The sequence below is a fragment of the Oncorhynchus nerka genome, linkage group LG22, assembly GCF_034236695.1.
Source record: "Oncorhynchus nerka isolate Pitt River linkage group LG22, Oner_Uvic_2.0, whole genome shotgun sequence".
Classification (NCBI taxonomy): domain Eukaryota; kingdom Metazoa; phylum Chordata; class Actinopteri; order Salmoniformes; family Salmonidae; genus Oncorhynchus; species Oncorhynchus nerka.
Window position 1 is genome coordinate 85,651,763 of NC_088417.1, and position 18,872 is coordinate 85,670,634.

At 44.3% G+C, this 18,872-nt stretch overlaps 1 protein-coding gene across 4 annotated transcripts in view; it reads right to left on the reverse strand.

Moving 5' to 3' along the window:
• Positions 1-1,819: 1,819 nt before the first annotated feature.
• Positions 1,820-18,872, reverse strand: part of LOC115105901 (CAP-Gly domain-containing linker protein 1-like) — a 71,265-nt gene continuing 54,212 nt past the window's right edge. For all 4 annotated transcript variants that reach the window (XM_065007514.1, XM_065007512.1, XM_065007513.1 and 1 more), the window contains 6 exons: positions 14,877-14,983; positions 12,899-12,955; positions 7,381-7,441; positions 5,605-5,823; positions 5,317-5,429; positions 1,820-5,124 (listed from right to left, as the gene is read on the reverse strand). In XM_065007514.1, the coding sequence (XP_064863586.1) occupies positions 4,893-5,124; positions 5,317-5,429; positions 5,605-5,823; positions 7,381-7,441; positions 12,899-12,955; positions 14,877-14,983 (789 nt within the window). In that variant the 3' untranslated portion in view covers positions 1,820-4,892. The remainder of the gene's footprint in view (positions 5,125-5,316; positions 5,430-5,604; positions 5,824-7,380; positions 7,442-12,898; positions 12,956-14,876; positions 14,984-18,872) is intronic.

Genomic DNA, 18,872 nt, shown 5'->3' on the forward strand with positions numbered 1-18,872 from the left:
TTTAACTATCAATGACAGGTTCAGTACATTTAAACTACAGAGTTGAGAATGGAGACTGTAACTGAATGACATCATATAAAAACTGTCATTGCAGTTTACCAAGTTGGAATTTAGCCTGGATTCCATCCTGTCTCTGCTGAACTTCTCAACTCTTTTGTGTTTATCATGTCTTTTGATAGGATAGGAGCTGGTTAAACAACACAGACTGGCACCCAGGCTAGTGGGAAGCTGCTGACTCTCAAAGTCAATTCTGCTTTCAGAGGTTTGCAGAAATGGTAGTTCTCATTTACAGTATGCAGCTTGGTACATACAGGACATGTTGAGATCGTTCTAACTGTATCTTGTGTAATACCTTTTATCATCTCCACTCAGCTCACAGTCAGTCTTGTAGTTCAAACCGTGTCTCAGATTCTCATTCAAGGTGCTCTCTGTCGGTTGCAACCTAGCTTCAGAATAGGGGGAGGAATGCATATTCGAACATCTATCAAATCTAAATGATCAACCTCAAGCCTATTTATGTATGTGTTTTTATTCAGGCTCAACACTTAGTATTTAAAAGTGATCAAGTAATCAATAATTATTCATTTTTCAGGAAATCAATGAGTTCAGATGGCAGATGATGTAGACATGTGGATCTCAGAGCATGAGCCTACCTGACCCAATGTTTATCAATGGGTGCACACATCCAAACATCAGTTCAATGGAGAGAAATGACATTTCAGTGGAGACAGAGGATGGCTTAGCATATACTTAATTCCCAGTACAGCAGTGCTGGTACTAGTGATGTTATTGACATGAACAGTTAGAAGAACAGCATTATGTACAACACTCAGTGTTAGATCTCTATTTATCTTTATTATGTTGTAGCTTTCACCTGATTCTGATTGAGTCAGTTAATGCTTCTAGTTTAACTCAAACTGTGTGTACGGAGCTGGGAGATGTGAAAATGTCCGATATTTTAGTGTGTTTTCTTGGGACCATTTTTTAGTTTAGAATGATCTTGTACAGATTGATAGTTAGTTTGGATTTATTTATTACTTCGTTAATGCTTGGATTTGATTATGTCCAATGGTTTTGTTTTATTAATAAAAATCCACAAATCATTCTGTTACCCGTTCACATGATTTCAGACGTACTAACTCCAGTACTAGCCAACTCTTCAACAGTCGGGTAAGCCTCAGTATTTCTGTATTTTTCTTTCTGTTTGAGTTATAGGTCAACATAACTAAACTTCTCCACAGAGTTTGAGGTCTGCAGATTTCTCCTAATGCATATTTTGTGTTGATAATCCAGTGTGAATGAGGATCCCATTAGACTCAGAGAGAAGGGAATCAGTGGTAGCATCTGGCTCTGTGTGCAGTACAAAAATACTTCCCTAATCCCTTCTCCTTCTCTTTTAGGGGCCTGTGGTTGTTTAATGATTATTTTCCTTCTGTTTTGTTTGACTACATTGGCTGGGAGGGGAACTCATTAAAAATTAAGAGGGTTATTTCAGTTCCCCTTGTCCTGTCAGGGGTAATGGATCTGGGGATGAATGAATTATGAGCAGCTCCTGTACTTATTGGTCCTAGAGATGTAAACAGCCTGGTAGGTAGTTAGTATAGGTGTGGCTGCCTGGTGGCCTTGGGTTGGGGGGGGCTGAGCAGAGAGTAGTCTTGTCCAGAAACAATCCCTACTCCTACCCACTGGACACTCTGTGGAGAAAGGATGGATTGGATAGGTCTACGCAATATGGTTGTTGTTTATTCCACCTTCTCTTGATAGATTGTTGGGACTATAGTTTACATCATCAGACAAGAGAAAATCAAGACGCCACAGGTGGAGTATTTGTTTTTATAGTATTTGTTGTATTGAATCATTAGGTGCATACAGAACATAGAAAAACAGTAGCATTTTAAGGGTCCTCATCTGTAAAGGGTTTATAAGTTTAACTATTTACAAACCATTTATAGATGATGTTAAGTGTAACATAGAAAACAGTGCACTAATCAGACACGTCACTTAGTAAAGTAGAAATCGTCAACAATGTGCTTATCGAGTTAATAACATCTTTATAAGTGTGTTAAGTTTGTTCCCTGGAGTCGATACGGCATTATCATACAACAACATACAGGTCCGTTTCCTATCAAGACAAAGCAGAAGAATAAAATACGCATTAAATATCCTTTTGTTTCCATGGCACCTTGTGCACATTTTGTTCTTTCAGAAAACGTCTGATGGGTATTTACAAAGACAGGTGTCATTGGTTAGTCACATAGATCTAGCATACATATCTTTGATACACTGGGAGATTCAATATGATCCAAACTGTGTGCTTCAGTACATAGCTCTAATACATGTATATCTATACAGATAGTTTTTAAAAGACAATACATAAAAAACATAGGCATTACATAAAACGTGAAGTAACTACTAGGTACCATTCTGTCTTGACATTTATTATCAAATCAATAAGTTAGAAACTGCCATTCTAAAACAAAAATAGTCTAAGTGTAGTCTAAGAGGGCGTTTTAAAGTGAGTAGTGCAGTAAATTAGTAGTGGCTGGCTTCTTGTTGACATGAATTGTTATGAGTCTTGTACTGGAGAGATTTCCCCTTAGATAGGCCAGCTAAAAAGTAAAAATTAGCTATATTGTGAACATTTATGAAAACAAAAATGTGCTTTTTGGTCTTAATTTATGGTTAGGATTAGGCATTAGGGTTAGCAGTGTGATTAAGGTTAGGGTTCAAATCAGATTTGATGACTTTGTGGCTGTGCCAGCTAGTGACCACTCTGCAGAGCTGCCTCCAGAACAAGATTCATGATGGTAAACAAACTTGTGCAACTAGCACCAGGTTCATGTTGAGTGGACATGAAAACAGAAAACATTTTTAAACTGAAAATGAGCTTTTTTTGTTGTTGAGAATTTCCCAAAATATCTCCAGTTCTAAAACGTTCTCTACCATTTGGTGCCTACTGAACACAACCTAGTAGTACAAGTAGATGTGTCCTGTGGTACTAGCTTGTTCCCTTTGTGGAGTGGACATCCCTAGGGTCCTTGTCTGGGCCTGGATACAGTACACTGACTGGGAATGTGACATGAGAAAGACAGGAATGTGTTAAGAGAAACATTAATAGTGCTATTAGCAGTGAACCAGTCTGGTGCATCCAGGCCATTTACCATGCGTATGTCTGCGTCAAATGCCCTCCCTCTTGCCCGGTTACACATAGGAAGTTTAGTTCCCGTAGGAACTGAAGTCAAAAACCAACCCATGTTCTATATGAAAACAAACAAACAAATACATAAAATAATGAACTAATAACAGAAGACTTAGATTCCTTTATGAAATAATAACAGAATACCGATTCCTTCATGAACTAATAACAGAATACTGATTCCTTCATGAACTAATAACAGAAGACCGCTTCCTTTATGAACTAAAAACAAAATACTGATTACTTTAGGAACAAATCACAGAAGGCGGATTCATTTATGACTAATAACAGAAAACTGATTCCTTTTGTTTCAATCCTAAAATTGATCTTGCACCACAGCAGTATATCTCTGGACGTAGGAGAAGGAGTTAGAGAGAGGAGAGGGATAAGAGGAGAGTTAAAGCAAGGAAGGAGAGTTAGAGAGGGATGAGAGTTAGAGAGATGGAGATGAGTTAGAGGGAGGGAAGGATAGTTGGAGAGTTAGAGAGGGAGGAGAGTTAGAGAGATGGAGATGAGTTAGAGAGAGGGAAGGATAGTTGGAGAGTTAGAGAGATGGAGATGAGTTCGAGGGAGGGAAGGATAGTTGGAGAGTTAGAGAGGGAGGAGAGTTAGAGAGATGGAGATGAGTTCGAGGGAGGGAAGGATAGTTCGAGAGGGAGGAGAGTTGGAGAGTTAGAGAGAGGGAGGAGAGAGAGAGAGAGGGAGGAGAGTTAGAGAAAGGGAGAAGAGTTGGAGAGAGCTAGGAGAGTTAGAGAGAGAGGGAGTATATTTAGGGAGAGAGGGAGGAGAGTTATGGAGAGAGGGAGGAGAGAGAGAAAGGGAGAAGAGTTAGAGGGAGAGTTAGAGAGAGCTAGGAGAGTTGGAGAGAGAGGGAGAGTTAGAGAGAGTTAGGAGAGTTGGAGAGAGAGGGAGAGTTTGAGAGTTGGAGAGAGAGGGAGAGTTGGAGAGTTGGAGAGAAGGAGGAGAGTTTGAGAGGGAGGAGAGTTTGAGAGGGAGGAGAGTTTGAGAGGGAGGGATGAGAGAGAGAGAGAGAGAGGGAGAGAGAGAGGAGAGTTGGAGGGAGAGTTAGAGGGAGGAGAGGAGAGTTAGAGAGAGCTAGGAGAGTTGTTGGAGAGAAGGAGGAGAGTTTGAAAGGGAGGAGAGTTAGAGAGGGAGGAGAGTTAGAGAGGGCTAGGAGAGTTAGAGAGGGCTAGGAGAGTTAGAGAGAGGGAGAAGAGTTGGAGAAGAGTTGGAGAAGAGTTGGAGAGAAGGAGGGAGAGTTAGAGGGAGGAGAGGAGAGTTGGAGAGCTAGGAGAGTTGTTGGAGAGAAGGAGGAGAGTTTGAAAGGGAGGAGAGTTAGAGAGGGAGGAGAGTTAGAGAGGGCTAGGAGAGTTAGAGAGGGCTAGGAGAGTTAGAGAGAGGGAGGAGAGTTGGAGAAGAGTTGGAGAGAAGGAGGAGAGTTGGAGGGAGAGTTAGAGGGAGGAGAGGAGAGTTAGAGAGAGCTAGGAGAGTTAGAGAGAGGGAGGAGAGTTAGAGAGAGGAAGTATTAGAAATAGTAGGGGAGTCTTTTGTAGCGGGTGATTTGGGGTTATGTGAGTGGACTATGACATAAATACTATGTTATTAAAAACCCAGAGAAAGTAGTCTGGTGTGTGTTGGCGGTCTGTGAAGGGTCCTAAAGCTAGGCCTGGCATGATTGGGGTGAGAAGATGAGTGTCTAGAAGGTCTGGTCTTCCTGGCAGGACTCTATGGAGTGACCGAAGGCCTCACAGATGTCGCAATACGGCCGCTGGTCGGCAGGTTTGCCCTTGAAGGAAGAGTGGGGGACTGAGTCAGGGCTCTGGGCCTGGGTTGGACAGTCCTCAGTGTCATGCAGGTCAAAACAGTCACAGATATCACAGAACAGACGAGGAGGAGCCTTCTTGTCCTTAGATCCACCCTCCTCCAAACTAGAGAGAGAGAGGGGGAGAGAGAGAGGTAGAGGGGGAGAGAGAGAGAGAGAGAGAGAGAGAGAGAGAGAGAGAGAGAGAGAGAGTGATTAGGTAGATGCTAAATAGTGCATTTTGAGGGGTCTGTCAACAACTGTAACTAAGGACTACATTTGGAGTTAGGGTTCAGAGGTTATTGGTTACAAGACTGACCCATCAGTGCCGTCATTGCCATTGAACTCCGCCAGAGCCATCTTCTTCAGCTTGACCTTCAACTCCTCATTCTTCCTCTGTAGGTCCACGATCACACTGTTCAGGAAGTTAATCTAAAGGAGGGAAATAGATGGAGGGAGAGAAGAGAGATCACAGTCAAGTTTATATAAGAAAGAGCGAGGTGGAATGAGAGACAATGGTGGAAGCACAGATATCTTTCTATGCAAATTATATACTACATTAGTGACAAGCAGATGGTGAGATTGTTTTACTAATTGCCAATCATACCTGTCCCTCTGCAAACTCCTTCTCTTCTCTCAACTGGTCCAGAGCTGTGTCACCTGAGGAAGGCACTCCACTGTCCCCTCCCTCGGAGGCCTGCCGTCCCAATAGCCTCTGCTCCAGGCTGGTGACGCGTTCCTGTAGCTGGGCCTTGTCTCTCTCCAGCGTCTCCACGGCAGACTGCAGCGTCTTGGCCATGGCGTTCTCACCTCGCAGCACCGCGATCTACAGGGAGAGGGAGACAGAGAGGTTTCAGCTAATATACAGATACAGAAAAAAAGCTTTGGAACCAATGCCAGTTCAAAAGACCCAGAGTCTGCCAGAGTTGTGTATATACACTATACCTCATCCCTCAGTCTCCAGAGTTGTGTATATACACTATACCTCATCCCTCAGAGTCTGCCAGAGTTGTGTATATACACTATACCTCATCCCTCAGTCTCCAGAGTTGTGTATATACACTATACCTCATCCCTCAGTCTCCAGAGTTGTGTATATACACTATACCATCCTCAGTCTCCAGAGTTGTGTATATACACTATACCTCATCCTCAGAGTCTGCCAGAGTTGTGTATATACACTATACCTCATCCCTCAGTCTCCAGAGTTGTGTATATACACTATACCTCATCCCTCAGTCTCCAGAGTTGTGTATATACACTATACCTCATCCCTCAGTCTCCAGAGTTGTGTATATACACTATACCTCATCCCTCAGTCTCCAGAGTTGTGTATATACACTATACCTCATCCCTCAGAGTCTGACAGAGTTGTGTATATACACTATACCTCATCCCTCAGAGTCTCCAGAGTTGTGTATATACACTATACCTCATCCCTCAGTCTCCAGAGTTGTGTATATACACTATACCTCATCCCTCAGTCTCCAGAGTTGTGTATATACACTATACCTCATCCCTCAGAGTCTGACAGAGTTGTGTATATACACTATACCTCATCCCTCAGAGTCTGCCAGAGTTGTGTATATACACTATACCTCATCCCTCAGAGTCTCCAGAGTTGTGTATATACACTATACCTCATCCCTCAGAGTCTGCCAGAGTTGTGTATATACACTATACCTCATCCCTCAGTCTCCAGAGTTGTGTATATACACTATACCTCATCCCTCAGTCTCCAGAGTTGTGTATATACACTATACCTCATCCCTCAGTCTCCAGAGTTGTGTATATACACTATACCTCATCCCTCAGTCTCCAGAGTTGTGTATATACACTATACCTCATCCCTCAGTCTCCAGAGTTGTGTATATACACTATACCTCATCCCTCAGAGTCTGACAGAGTTGTGTATATACACTATACCTCATCCCTCAGAGTCTCCAGAGTTGTGTATATACACTATACCTCATCCCTCAGTCTCCAGAGTTGTGTATATACACTATACCTCATCCCTCAGTCTCCAGAGTTGTGTATATACACTATACCTCATCCCTCAGAGTCTGACAGAGTTGTGTATATACACTATACCTCATCCCTCAGAGTCTCCAGAGTTGTGTATATACACTATACCTCATCCCTCAGTCTCCAGAGTTGTGTATATACACTATACCTCATCCCTCAGAGTCTCCAGAGTTGTGTATATACACTATACCTCATCCCTCAGAGTCTGCCAGAGTTGTGTATATACACTATACCTCATCCCTCAGAGTCTCCAGAGTTGTGTATATACACTATACCTCATCCCTCAGAGTCTGCCAGATTTGTGTATATACACTATACCTCATCCCTCAGTCTCCAGAGTTGTGTATATACACTATACCTCATCCCTCAGAGTCTCCAGCTCCTTGTCTTCATCTGTCTCCTGGTTGGACAGAGTTTCCCTGAGGAGAAACAGAGGCAGAGAACCGCTTAATACAGAACTCACCCAGCAACACTAGGCCTGTCAGGAACACTGCAGTACTGTGTGTGTGGATAAGGTCGTTAATAGTTGCCATTATGCACAAATTATTTGCAAGGTGTTCGCCTAGGCTACGCAGCAGAACATTGTAGCGAATTTGGAGGGCAGACTAACAGGGACTCAACCCAAGTTCCCGTTGTGCAGTGACGGTGCCAATAAAGTTTTTTGTTTGTGCTCATAACGCACCATGGCCGTTAGAAGAGTGTATGCCTAAATTGCCAGGGGGAAACTTGGTGTGTGTGTGTGCGCACGCATACATGTCTCTATGTGTACAGTGTCTGATGAAGGTCTCTGACTGTAACGTCACACAATGTTTTTTACTTTTGATTTACCCTGAATAATATATTTTTTATAATGGAGAGTTTCACAACTTAATTTATTTGTAAAAAAAACTTCACACAATAGTTTGTAGTGATACTCAAAGAAGTGAGACAAGCTTCACCAAAACATACTGAGAGCAGTTAGGTAATTTTCACTCACTACACTGGGGAGCCCTGACAACACTAATCCAGATGTTGAAATCATCAGACTTGACAACCAGCAGCAGCAGCAGCAGCAGCAGGGGGAGGAGTCAGATTACAGTGGATTAACCTGTCTGTGGATGGCATTACCCTGCTGGGTCTCATCCAATACAACCTCAATCACAACAGATGTAGCTTTTATGTCTCTCCCTAAACAAAGTCTGTACAATAGATACACGTCTAGATATATACTATTGTAGATCCTATCTTTATCCATTCCTGTCTGGATTAGCAATCATACACTGTTTACCAGGGGGCAGGGCTACCAACATTAAGGCCAATCTGAAGATGGGGCTGGCTAAGGCTAAAACTGGCAAGTTTAGAGAGTATAGGAATATTGTTATCCACGTTGGCACCAACGGCGTTAGGATGAAACAGTCAGAGGTCACCAAGCGCAACATAGCTTCAGCGTGTAAATCAGCTAGAAAGATGTGTCGGCATCGAGTAATTGTCTCTGGCCCTCTCCCAGTTAGGGGAGTGATGAGCTCTACTGCAGAATCTCACAACTCAATCGCTGGTTGAAAACTGTTTTATGCCCCTCCCAAAAGATAGAATGTGTAGATAATTGGCCCTCTTTCTGGGACTCACCCACAAACAGGACCAAGCTTGGCCTGCTGAGAAGTGACGGACTCCATCCTAGCTGGTTGGGTGCTCTCATCTTATCTATGAACATAGACAGGGCTCTAACTCCTCTATCTCCACAATGAGAGGGTGCAGACCAGGCAGCAGGCTGTTAGCCACCCTGCCAGCTTAGTGGAGTCTGCCACTAGCATAGTCAGTGTAGTCAGGTCAACTATCCCCATTGAGATCATGTCTGTGCTTCGACCTAGGTTGGGCAAAACTAAACATGGCAGTGTTTGCTTTAGCAATCTCACTGGAATAAAGAGCTCCACCATTCCCGCCATTATTGAAAGAGATTGTGATATCTCACATCTCAAAATAGGGCTACTTAATGTTAGATCCCTCACTTCCAAGGCAGTTATAGTCAATGAACTAATCACTGATCATTATCTTAATGTGATTAGCCTGACTGAAACATGGCTTAAGCCTGATGAATTTATTGTGTTAAATGAGGCCTCTCCTCCTGGTTACACTAGTGACCATATCCCCCGTGCATTCTGCAAAGGCGGAAGTGTTGCTAACATTTACGATAGCAAATTTCAATTTACAAAAAAAAGACTGCGTTTTCATCTTTTGAGCTTCTAGTCATGAAATCTATGCAGCCTATCACTTTTTATAGCTACTGTTTACAGGCCTCCTGGGCCGTATACAGCATTCCTCAATGAGTTCCCTGAATTCCAATTGGATCTTGTAGTCATGGCAGATAATATTCACATTTTTTGTGATTTTAACAGACCCACTCCAAAAGGCTTTCGGAGCCATCATCGACTCAGTGGGTTTTGTCCAACATGTCTCCGGACCTACTCACTGCCACAGTCATACTCTGGACCTAGTTTTGTCCCATGGAATAAATATTGTGGATCTTAATGTTTTTCCTCATAATCCTGGACTACTGGACCACCATTTTATTATTTTTGCAATCGCAACAAATAATCTGCTCAGACCCCAACAAAGAATCATCAAAAGCCGTGCTATAAATTCTCGGATAACCCAAAGATTCCAAGATGCCCTTCCAGACTCCCTCCACAAGGACGTCAGAGTACAAAAAAATCGGTTAACCACCTAACTGAGGAACTAAATGTAACATTGCTTAATACCCTAGATGCAGTCGCACCCCTAAAAACAAAAAACATTTCTCATAAAAAACTAGCTCCCTGGTATATAGAAAATACCCGAGCCCTGAAGCAAGCTTCCAAAAAATTAGAACACTACCCCAAACTGTAAGTCTTCCGACTATCTTGGAAAGACCGTACCATGTATATTGAAGAGTCCTCACTGCTGCTCGATTATCCTATTTTTCCAACATAATTGAGGAGAATAAGAACAATCCAAAATGTATTTTTGATACGGTTGCAAAGCTAACTAAAAAGCAGCATTCCCCAAGAGAGGATGGCTTTCACTTCAGCAGTGATACATTCATGAACTTCTTTGATGAAAAGATCATGATCATTAGAAAGCAAATTACAGACTCCTTTTTAAATATGCGTATTTCTCCAATGCTCAGTTGTCCTGAGTCTGCACAACACTGCCAGGACCTAGGATCAAGGGAGACACTCAAGCTTTTTAATAGTATATCTCTTGACACATTGATGAAAATAGTCTTGGCCTCTAAACATTCAAGCTGCATACTAGACCCTATTCCAACTAAACTACTGAAAGAGCTGCTTCCTGTGCTTGGCCCTCCTATGTTGAACATAATAAACGGCTCCCTATCCACCGGATGTGTACCAAACTCACTAAAAGTGGCAGTAACATTTTATTGCATCATAATGGCATTTGAAATGACTGAAGGTCCTGCTCTCTTCACATTGAAAAAGCCAAACCTTGACCCAGAAAATATAAAAAACTATCGGCCTAAATCGAATCTCCCATTCCTCTCAATTTTTGGGGAAAAAGCTTTTGTGCAAAAACTCACTGCCTTCCTGAAGACAAACAATTTATACTAAACGCTTTAGTCTGGTTTTAGACCCCATCATAGCACTGAGACTGCACTCGTGAAGGTGGTAAATTACCTTTTAATGGCGCAGACCAAAACTCTGTATCGGTCCTCGTGTTCCTAGACCTTAGTGCTGCTTTTGATACCATCGATCACCACATTCTTTTGGAGAGATTGGAAACCCAAATTGGTCTATACGGACAAGCTCTGGCCTGATTTTGATCTTATCTGTTGGAAAGATATCAGTTTGCCTCTGTGGATGGTTTGTCTTCTGACAAATCAACTGTACATGTTGGTGTTCCTCAAGGTTCAGTTTTAGGACCACTATTGTTTCCACTAGATATTTTACCTCTTGGTGATGTCATTCGGAAACATAATGTTAACTTTCACTGCTGTCGTACATACCTACACGTACGCTACGGTCACAAGACGCAGGCCTCCTTACTGTCCCTAGAATTTCTAAGCAAACAGCTAGAGGCAGGGCTTTCTCCTATAGAGCTCCATTTTTATGGAATGGTCTGCCTATCCACGTGAGAGACGCAGACGAAGTCTCATCTCTTCAGTAGGTCCTATGATTGAGTGTAGTCTGGCCCAGGGGTGTGAACGTGAACCGAAAGGTACTGGAGCAACGAACCACCCTTGCTGTCTCTGCCTGGCCGGTTCCCCTCTCTCCACTGGGATTCTCTGCCTCTAACCCTATTACGGGGGCTGAGTCACTGTCTTACTGGTGCTCTTCCATGCCGTCCCTAGGAGGGGTGCGTCACTTGAGTGGGTTGAGTCACTGACGTGACCTTCCTGTCCGGGTTGGCGCGCCCATCGGGTTCATGCCGCGGGGAAGATCTTTGTGGGCTATACTCGGCCTTGTCTCAGGGTAGTAGGTTGGTGGTTGAAGATATCCCTCTAGTGGTGTGGGGGCTGTGCTTTGGCAAAGCTGATGGGGTTATATCCTGCTTGTTTGTCCCTGTCCGGGAGTATCGTCGAACGGGGCCACGGTGTCTCCCGACCCCTCCTGTCTCAGCCCCCAGTATTTATGCTGCAATAGTTTGTGTCGGGGGGCTAGGGTCAGTCTGTTATATCTGGAGTATTTCTCCTGTCTTATCCGGTGTCCTGTGTAATTGTAAGTGTGCTCCCTCTAATTCTCTCTCTCTTTCTCTCCCTTTCTCTCTCTCTTCTCTCAGAGGACCTGAGCCCTAGGACCATGCCTCAGGACTACCTGGCCTGATGACTCCTTTCTGTCCCCAGTCCACCTGGTCATGCTGCTGCTCCAGTTTCAACAGTTCTGCCTGCGGCTATGGAACCCTGACCTGTTCACCGGACGTGCTACCTTGTCCCGGACCTGCTGTTTTGGACTCTCTCTCTACCGCACCTGCTGTCTCTAACACTGAATGATAAGCTATGAAAAGCCAACTGACATTTACTCCTGAGGTGCTGACCTGTTGCACCCTCTACAACCACTGTGATTATTATTATCTGACCCTGCTGGTCATCTATGAACGTTTGAACATCTCGGCCATGTCCTGTTATAAACTCTACCTGGCACAGCCAGAAGAGGACTGGCCACCCCTCAGAGCCTGGTTCCTCTCTAGGTTTCTTCCTAGGTTCTGGCCTTTCTAGGGAGTTTTTCCTAGCCACCGTGCTTCTACACCTGCATTGCTTGCTGGGTTTTAGGCTGGGTTTTAGGCTGGGTTTTAGGCTGGGTTTCTGTACAGCACTTTGTGACATCGGCTGATGTAAAAAAGGGCTTTATAAATACATTTGATTGATTGATTGATTGATTGATTAGGTAGTGCTGCTGAATCACAGATCATAACTGACTGTCTGGGTGTTAAATAATCACCTTGTTTCTCAACTAGCCTACCTGGTTAAATAAAGGTGAAATAAAAATAAATATAAATGAAATAAATCACTTTACTGTAGTGGTATTAGGTGCAGTGCAGGCTTTTTGTCTTCTGAGTCCATTCTGAGCCCCAGATGAAATGTACTGACTGACCGACTGACTGTCATCACACTAAAACCCCATCTGTCTCTGTCCACTGCTCTCACTGTCTGTTTTACTGTGTCTTAATCATTTTTACAGGACCTGATCACATCAACTAAATCAACTGTGTTTTTTATAAACCTTAATTTATACTAGGACCCTGATGATAATTATGATCAACTATGCACAGCTGTTGGAAAGGAAAGCTGTAGATGTCTACGCTATAAGTGCAGCTACTTCCATAGTTAGAAATACTGAAAATGTTTACACTCAACCTGGTCTTCCTAAGGCAGCAGAGAATAGATTGTGCAATACATGTCTTACCTGTCTTTCATGTCTGGCTGGTTCTGAGACGTCAGACTGGCCAGCTTCAGTACCTCACTGAGAGAGAGAGCGGGAGAGAAAGAGAGAAAGGGGGAGAGAACAAGGGAGAGAGAGGGTGAGTTGCCTACCAGGGACAGTCAACATGCATTTTATCTAGAGGTACTTTCTAATAAAGGACAATCAACATCAATAATAATACATTTATACAGAAATAACAATCCATTTACAGCACAAATGACCTCTGCTTGGCTGTGGGGCTGATACAGGTTGTCATGGCTATGTAGTGATGAGTGTAGAGGTCATGTCTAACTCTCAGTATGTGTGACCCCCTCGTTTGGGTCGGATGCAGCTGTTCTCCCAGACGAGATGTCTCTGGCAGCACAAAGCTGCGCTTGCTCGCTCTCACACACACCCACATACACGCATGCACACACACACATGCTTGCAGGCCTGTGCACTTGGGCTCCCGAGTGGAGCAGCGGTCTAAGGCACTGAATCTCAGTACAATAGGTGTCACTACAGTCCCTGGTTTGAATCCAGGCTGAATCACATCTGGCCGTGATTGGTCGTCCCATTGGGCGGCGCACAATTGACCCAGCGTCGTCCGGGTTTGGCCGGTGTAGGCCGTCATTGTAAATAATAATTTGTTCTTAACGGACTTGCCTAGTTAAATAAAGGTTCAATAAATACAAATGTAAATAATGCACACATCATGGAGGTCATGAGATGCGATGCACGGTGCGGCCATGTTGGAGGCAGGCGGTTCTAGGAGAAGATGTGATTATATAACATCCCTTATGGGTGGAGGGAGAGAGGGATGAATCTGTCTCTTTATAGGATGAAGGGAGAGAGGGATGAATCTGTCTCTTCATAGGAGGGAGAGAGGGATGAGTCTGTCTCTTCATAGGAGGGAGAGAGGGATGAGTCTGTCTCTTCATAGGAGGGAGAGAGGGATGAGTCTGTCTCTTTATAGGAGCTAGAGAGGGATGAGTGTCTCTTTATAGGATGAAGGGAGAGAGGGATGAGTGAAGGAGAAGAAAGATGTATGGCCACTAATAGATAAATCAGGACAAAGTGAATAATAAAGGACCTGATGACACACACACACACACACAACGTTAAACATGCACTTCAACATGCACACACACAGACGTATAAATAGAACTCTACGTCATGCATGACGCTCACCATAACAAAGAGAGGTTTCATATGGTCTTTCTCTCTCTGTGGCAGCCTCGCTACATACATGTACCTTTCAGTAGCATACTGCTGTCTCGTAAGGCACAGAGGGAACTATGCCATCATTACTGGTAACTGGTTTTCAGGTTCTAATATCAGAGGACTACGTTCTACACAGCATGCTTACACACTGGTATTACAGGCTGACTATACAAGTGAATTGTACTTCAAGTTCTCTCAATCTCTCTCATGATCTCCCTCTTAAGTCTCCCACTCCATCTCTCGATCGTTTTATTTCTCCCTCAATCTACCTCTGTATCTCTCACTGTGTGTCTCGGCCACATCATCAGTATGAGTAAGCAGCATGAGTCAGATTTATATATGAGTCTATGACTCTATTTGAATAAGACCTTGCTACGAGCCTCTCTCACGTTTCCCTGCACGGGCTTCTGAAGCGCTGGTCTAACCCACACACTGAAACAACTCAAAGTCACATAGCTTACACTCCTCTCCTCCTGTGTGTTTTGGGCCCAAAGAAGCTGGCATGTTGGGTTTAGTCGCTGTTTCCAGGGCAGTCTGTAGTCAATGTATAAATTGAACGCTGAATGCCACCGTATCATCTAAGGAACCATCATTTCCATGCATAGAATTCTGATATGTCGGTACTCCTGGTTCTAGTTCTACTCATCTTTACTAGCACAACATTCCAATACTCTGGTTTCAGCCGTTTACACACACATTCCATCAACAATGCTGTGCAAGCAACAAGCAAGCGTAAGAAACCTTCGTCCATACTCACATTTCCTTGCACAGAGTTCCGATGTGCTGGCTTTCTGAGCTGCCTCGCACCTGCGAGAGACTGAGTTCTTCCTGGAATTTGGAATTCTGCTGTTTCAATGCCTCGAGCTGGAAGATGATCCACGGATGGATGGAAAGATGAAAGGAAGGAAAGAGACAGACAAAAGAGAGAGATTTAGACACGCAGTAAACAGTAAACAGAAAAATCTGTATCTTCTTCACGCCTCTCTAACAGTCTTAGTCACGGACATTAACACGAAGCCACAGTGCTGCGTTACGCTGCTCCACTGGAACAGCCGCTTCCTCGGTATACAAAGATGAACATTACTCATTATATGAGCTGTCTGCCAAACATAGGTACAGAGACATACTGTGAGTGTGTGAGGGATGGAGTCACTTCTAGCATTAATGTCGATGGAGGAGATGGTTCCTCCATCGTCAGTTAAACCATCATAAGGGAGGAGATGGTTCCTCCATCGTCAGTTAAACCACCATTAGGGAGGAGATGGTTCCTCCATCGTCAGTTAAACCACCATTAGGGAGGAGATGGTTCCTCCATCGTCAGTTAAACCACCATTAGGGAGGAGATGGTTCCTCCATCGTCAGTTAAACCATCATAAGGGAGGAGATGGTTCCTCCATCGTCAGTTAAACCACCATTAGGGAGGAGATGGTTCCTCCATCGTCAGTTAAACCATCATAAGGGAGGAGATGGTTCCTCCATCGTCAGTTAAACCACCATTAGGGAGGAGATGGTTCCTCCATCGTCAGTTAAACCACCATTAGGGAGGAGATGGTTCCTCCATCGTCAATTAAACCACCATTAGGGAGGAGATGGTTCCTCCATCGTTAGTTAAACCATCATAAGGGAGGAGATGGTTCCTCCATCGTCAGTTAAACCATCATAAGGGAGGAGATGGTTCCTCCATCGTCAGTTAAACCACCATTAGGGAGGAGATGGTTCCTCCATCGTCAGTTAAACCATCATAAGGGAGGAGATGGTTCCTCCATCGTCAGTTAAACCACCATTAGGGAGGAGATGGTTCCTCCATCGTCAGTTAAACCACCATTAGGGAGGAGATGGTTCCTCCATCGTCAGTTAAACCACCATTAGGGAGGAGATGGTTCCTTCATCGTCAGTTAAACCATCATAAGGGAGATGGTTCCTCCATCGTCAGTTAAACCACCATTAGGGACAAGATGGTTCCTCCATCTTCAGTTAAACCCCCATAAGGGAGGAGATGGTTCCTCCATCGTCAGTTAAACCATCATAAGGGAGGAGATGGTTCCTCCATCGTCAGTTAAACCACCATTAGGGAGGAGATGGTTCCTCCATTGTCAGTTAAACCACCATTAGGGAGGAGATGGTTCCTCCATCGTCAGTTAAACCACCATTAGGGACAAGATGGTTCCTCCATCGTCAGTTAAACCACCATTAGGGAGGAGATGGTTCCTCCATCGTCAGTTAAACCACCATTAGGGAGGAGATGGTTCCTCCATCGTCAGTTAAACCATCATAAGGGAGGAGATGGTTCCTCCATCGTCAGTTAAACCACCATTAGGGACAAGATGGTTCCTCCATCGTCAGTTAAACCACCATTAGGGACAAGATGGTTCCTCCATCGTCAGTTAAACCACCATTAGGGACAAGATGGTTCCTCCATCATCAGTTAAACCAACATTAGGGAGGAGATGGTTCCTCCATCGTCAGTTAAACCACCATTAGGGAGGAGATGGTTCCTCCATCGTCAGTTAAACCACCATTAGGGAGGAGATGGTTCCTCCATCGTCAATTAAACCACCATTAGGGAGGAGATGGTTCCTCCATCGTTAGTTAAACCATCATAAGGGAGGAGATGGTTCCTCCATCGTCAGTTAAACCATCATAAGGGAGGAGATGGTTCCTCCATCGTCAGTTAAACCACCATTAGGGACGAGATGGTTCCTCCATCGTCAGTTAAACCCCCATAAGGGAGGAGATGGTTCCTCCATCGTCAGTTAAACCATCATAAGGGAGGAGATGGTTCCTCCATCGTCAGTTAAACCATCATAAGGGTTCCTCCATCGTCAGTTAAACCACCATTACAGACAAGATGGTTCCTCCATCGTCAGATGGTTCCTCCATCGTCAGTTAAACCACCATTAGGGAGGAGATGGTTCCTCCATCGTCAGTTAAACCACCATTAGGGACAAGATGGTTCCTCCATCGTCAGTTAAACCACCATTAGGGAGGAGATGGTTCCTCCATCGTCAGTTAAACCACCATTAGGGAGGAGATGGTTCCTCCATCGTCAGTTAAACCACCATTAGGGACAAGATGGTTCCTCCATCGTCAGTTAAACCATCATAAGGGAGGAGATGGTTCCTCCATCGTCAGTTAAACCACCATTAGGGAGGAGATGGTTCCTCCATCGTCAGATAAACCACCATTAGGGAGGAGATGGTTCCTCCATCGTCAGTTAAACCACCATTAGGGAGGAGATGGTTCCTCCATCGTCAGTTAAACCATCATAAGGGTTCCTCCATCGTCAGTTAAACCACCATTAGGGAGGAGATGGTTCCTCCATCGTCAGTTAAACCACCATTAGGGACAAGATGGTTCCTCCATCGTCAGTTAAACCACCATTAGGAGGAGATGGTTCCTCCAGTTAAACCACCATTAGGACAAGATGGTTCCTCCATCGTCAGTTAAACCACCATTAGGGAGGAGATGGTTCCTCCATCGGGACAAGATCAGTTAAACCACCATTAGGGAGGAGATGGTTCCTCCATCGTCAGTTAAACCATCATAAGGGAGGAGATGGTTCCTCCATCGTCAGTTAAACCACCATTAGGGAGGAGATGGTTCCTCCATCGTCAGTTAAACCACCATTAGGGAGGGTTCCTCCATCGAGATGGTTCCTCCATCGTCAGTTAAACCACCATTAGGGAGGAGATGGTTCCTTCATCGTCAGTTAAACCATCATAAGGGAGATGGTTCCTCCATCGTCAGTTAAACCACCATTAGGGACAAGATGGTTCCTCCATCTTCAGTTAAACCCCCATAAGGGAGGAGATGGTTCCTCCATCGTCAGTTAAACCATCATAAGGGAGGAGATGGTTCCTCCATCGTCAGTTAAACCACCATTAGGGAGGAGATGGTTCCTCCATTGTCAGTTAAACCACCATTAGGGAGGAGATGGTTCCTCCATCGTCAGTTAAACCACCATTAGGGACGAGATGGTTCCTCCATCGTCAGTTAAACCACCATTAGGGAGGAGATGGTTCCTCCATCGTCAGTTAAACCACCATTAGGGAGGAGATGGTTCCTCCATCGTCAGTTAAACCATCATAAGGGAGGAGATGGTTCCTCCATCGTCAGTTAAACCACCATTAGGGACAAGATGGTTCCTCCATCGTCAGTTAAACCACCATTAGGGACAAGATGGTTCCTCCATCGTCAGTTAAACCACCATTAGGGACAAGATGGTTCCTCCATCATCAGTTAAACCAACATTAGGGAGGAGATGGTTCCTCCATCGTCAGTTAAACCACCATTAGGGAGGAGATGGTTCCTCCATCGTCAGTTAAACCACCATTAGGGAGGAGATGGTTCCTCCATCGTCAGTTAAACCACCATTAGGGAGGAGATGGTTCCTCCATCGTTAGTTAAACCATCATAAGGGAGGAGATGGTTCCTCCATCGTCAGTTAAACCATCATAAGGGAGGAGATGGTTCCTCCATCGTCAGTTAAACCAACATAAGGGAGGAGATGGTTCCTCCATCGTCAGTTAAACCACCATTAGGGAGGAGATGGTTCCTCCATCGTCAGTTAAACCACCATTAGGGACGAGATGGTTCCTCCATCGTCAGTTAAACCCCCATAAGGGAGGAGATGGTTCCTCCATCGTCAGTTAAACCATCATAAGGGAGGAGATGGTTCCTCCATCGTCAGTTAAACCATCATAAGGGTTCCTCCATCGTCAGTTAAACCACCATTACAGACAAGATGGTTCCT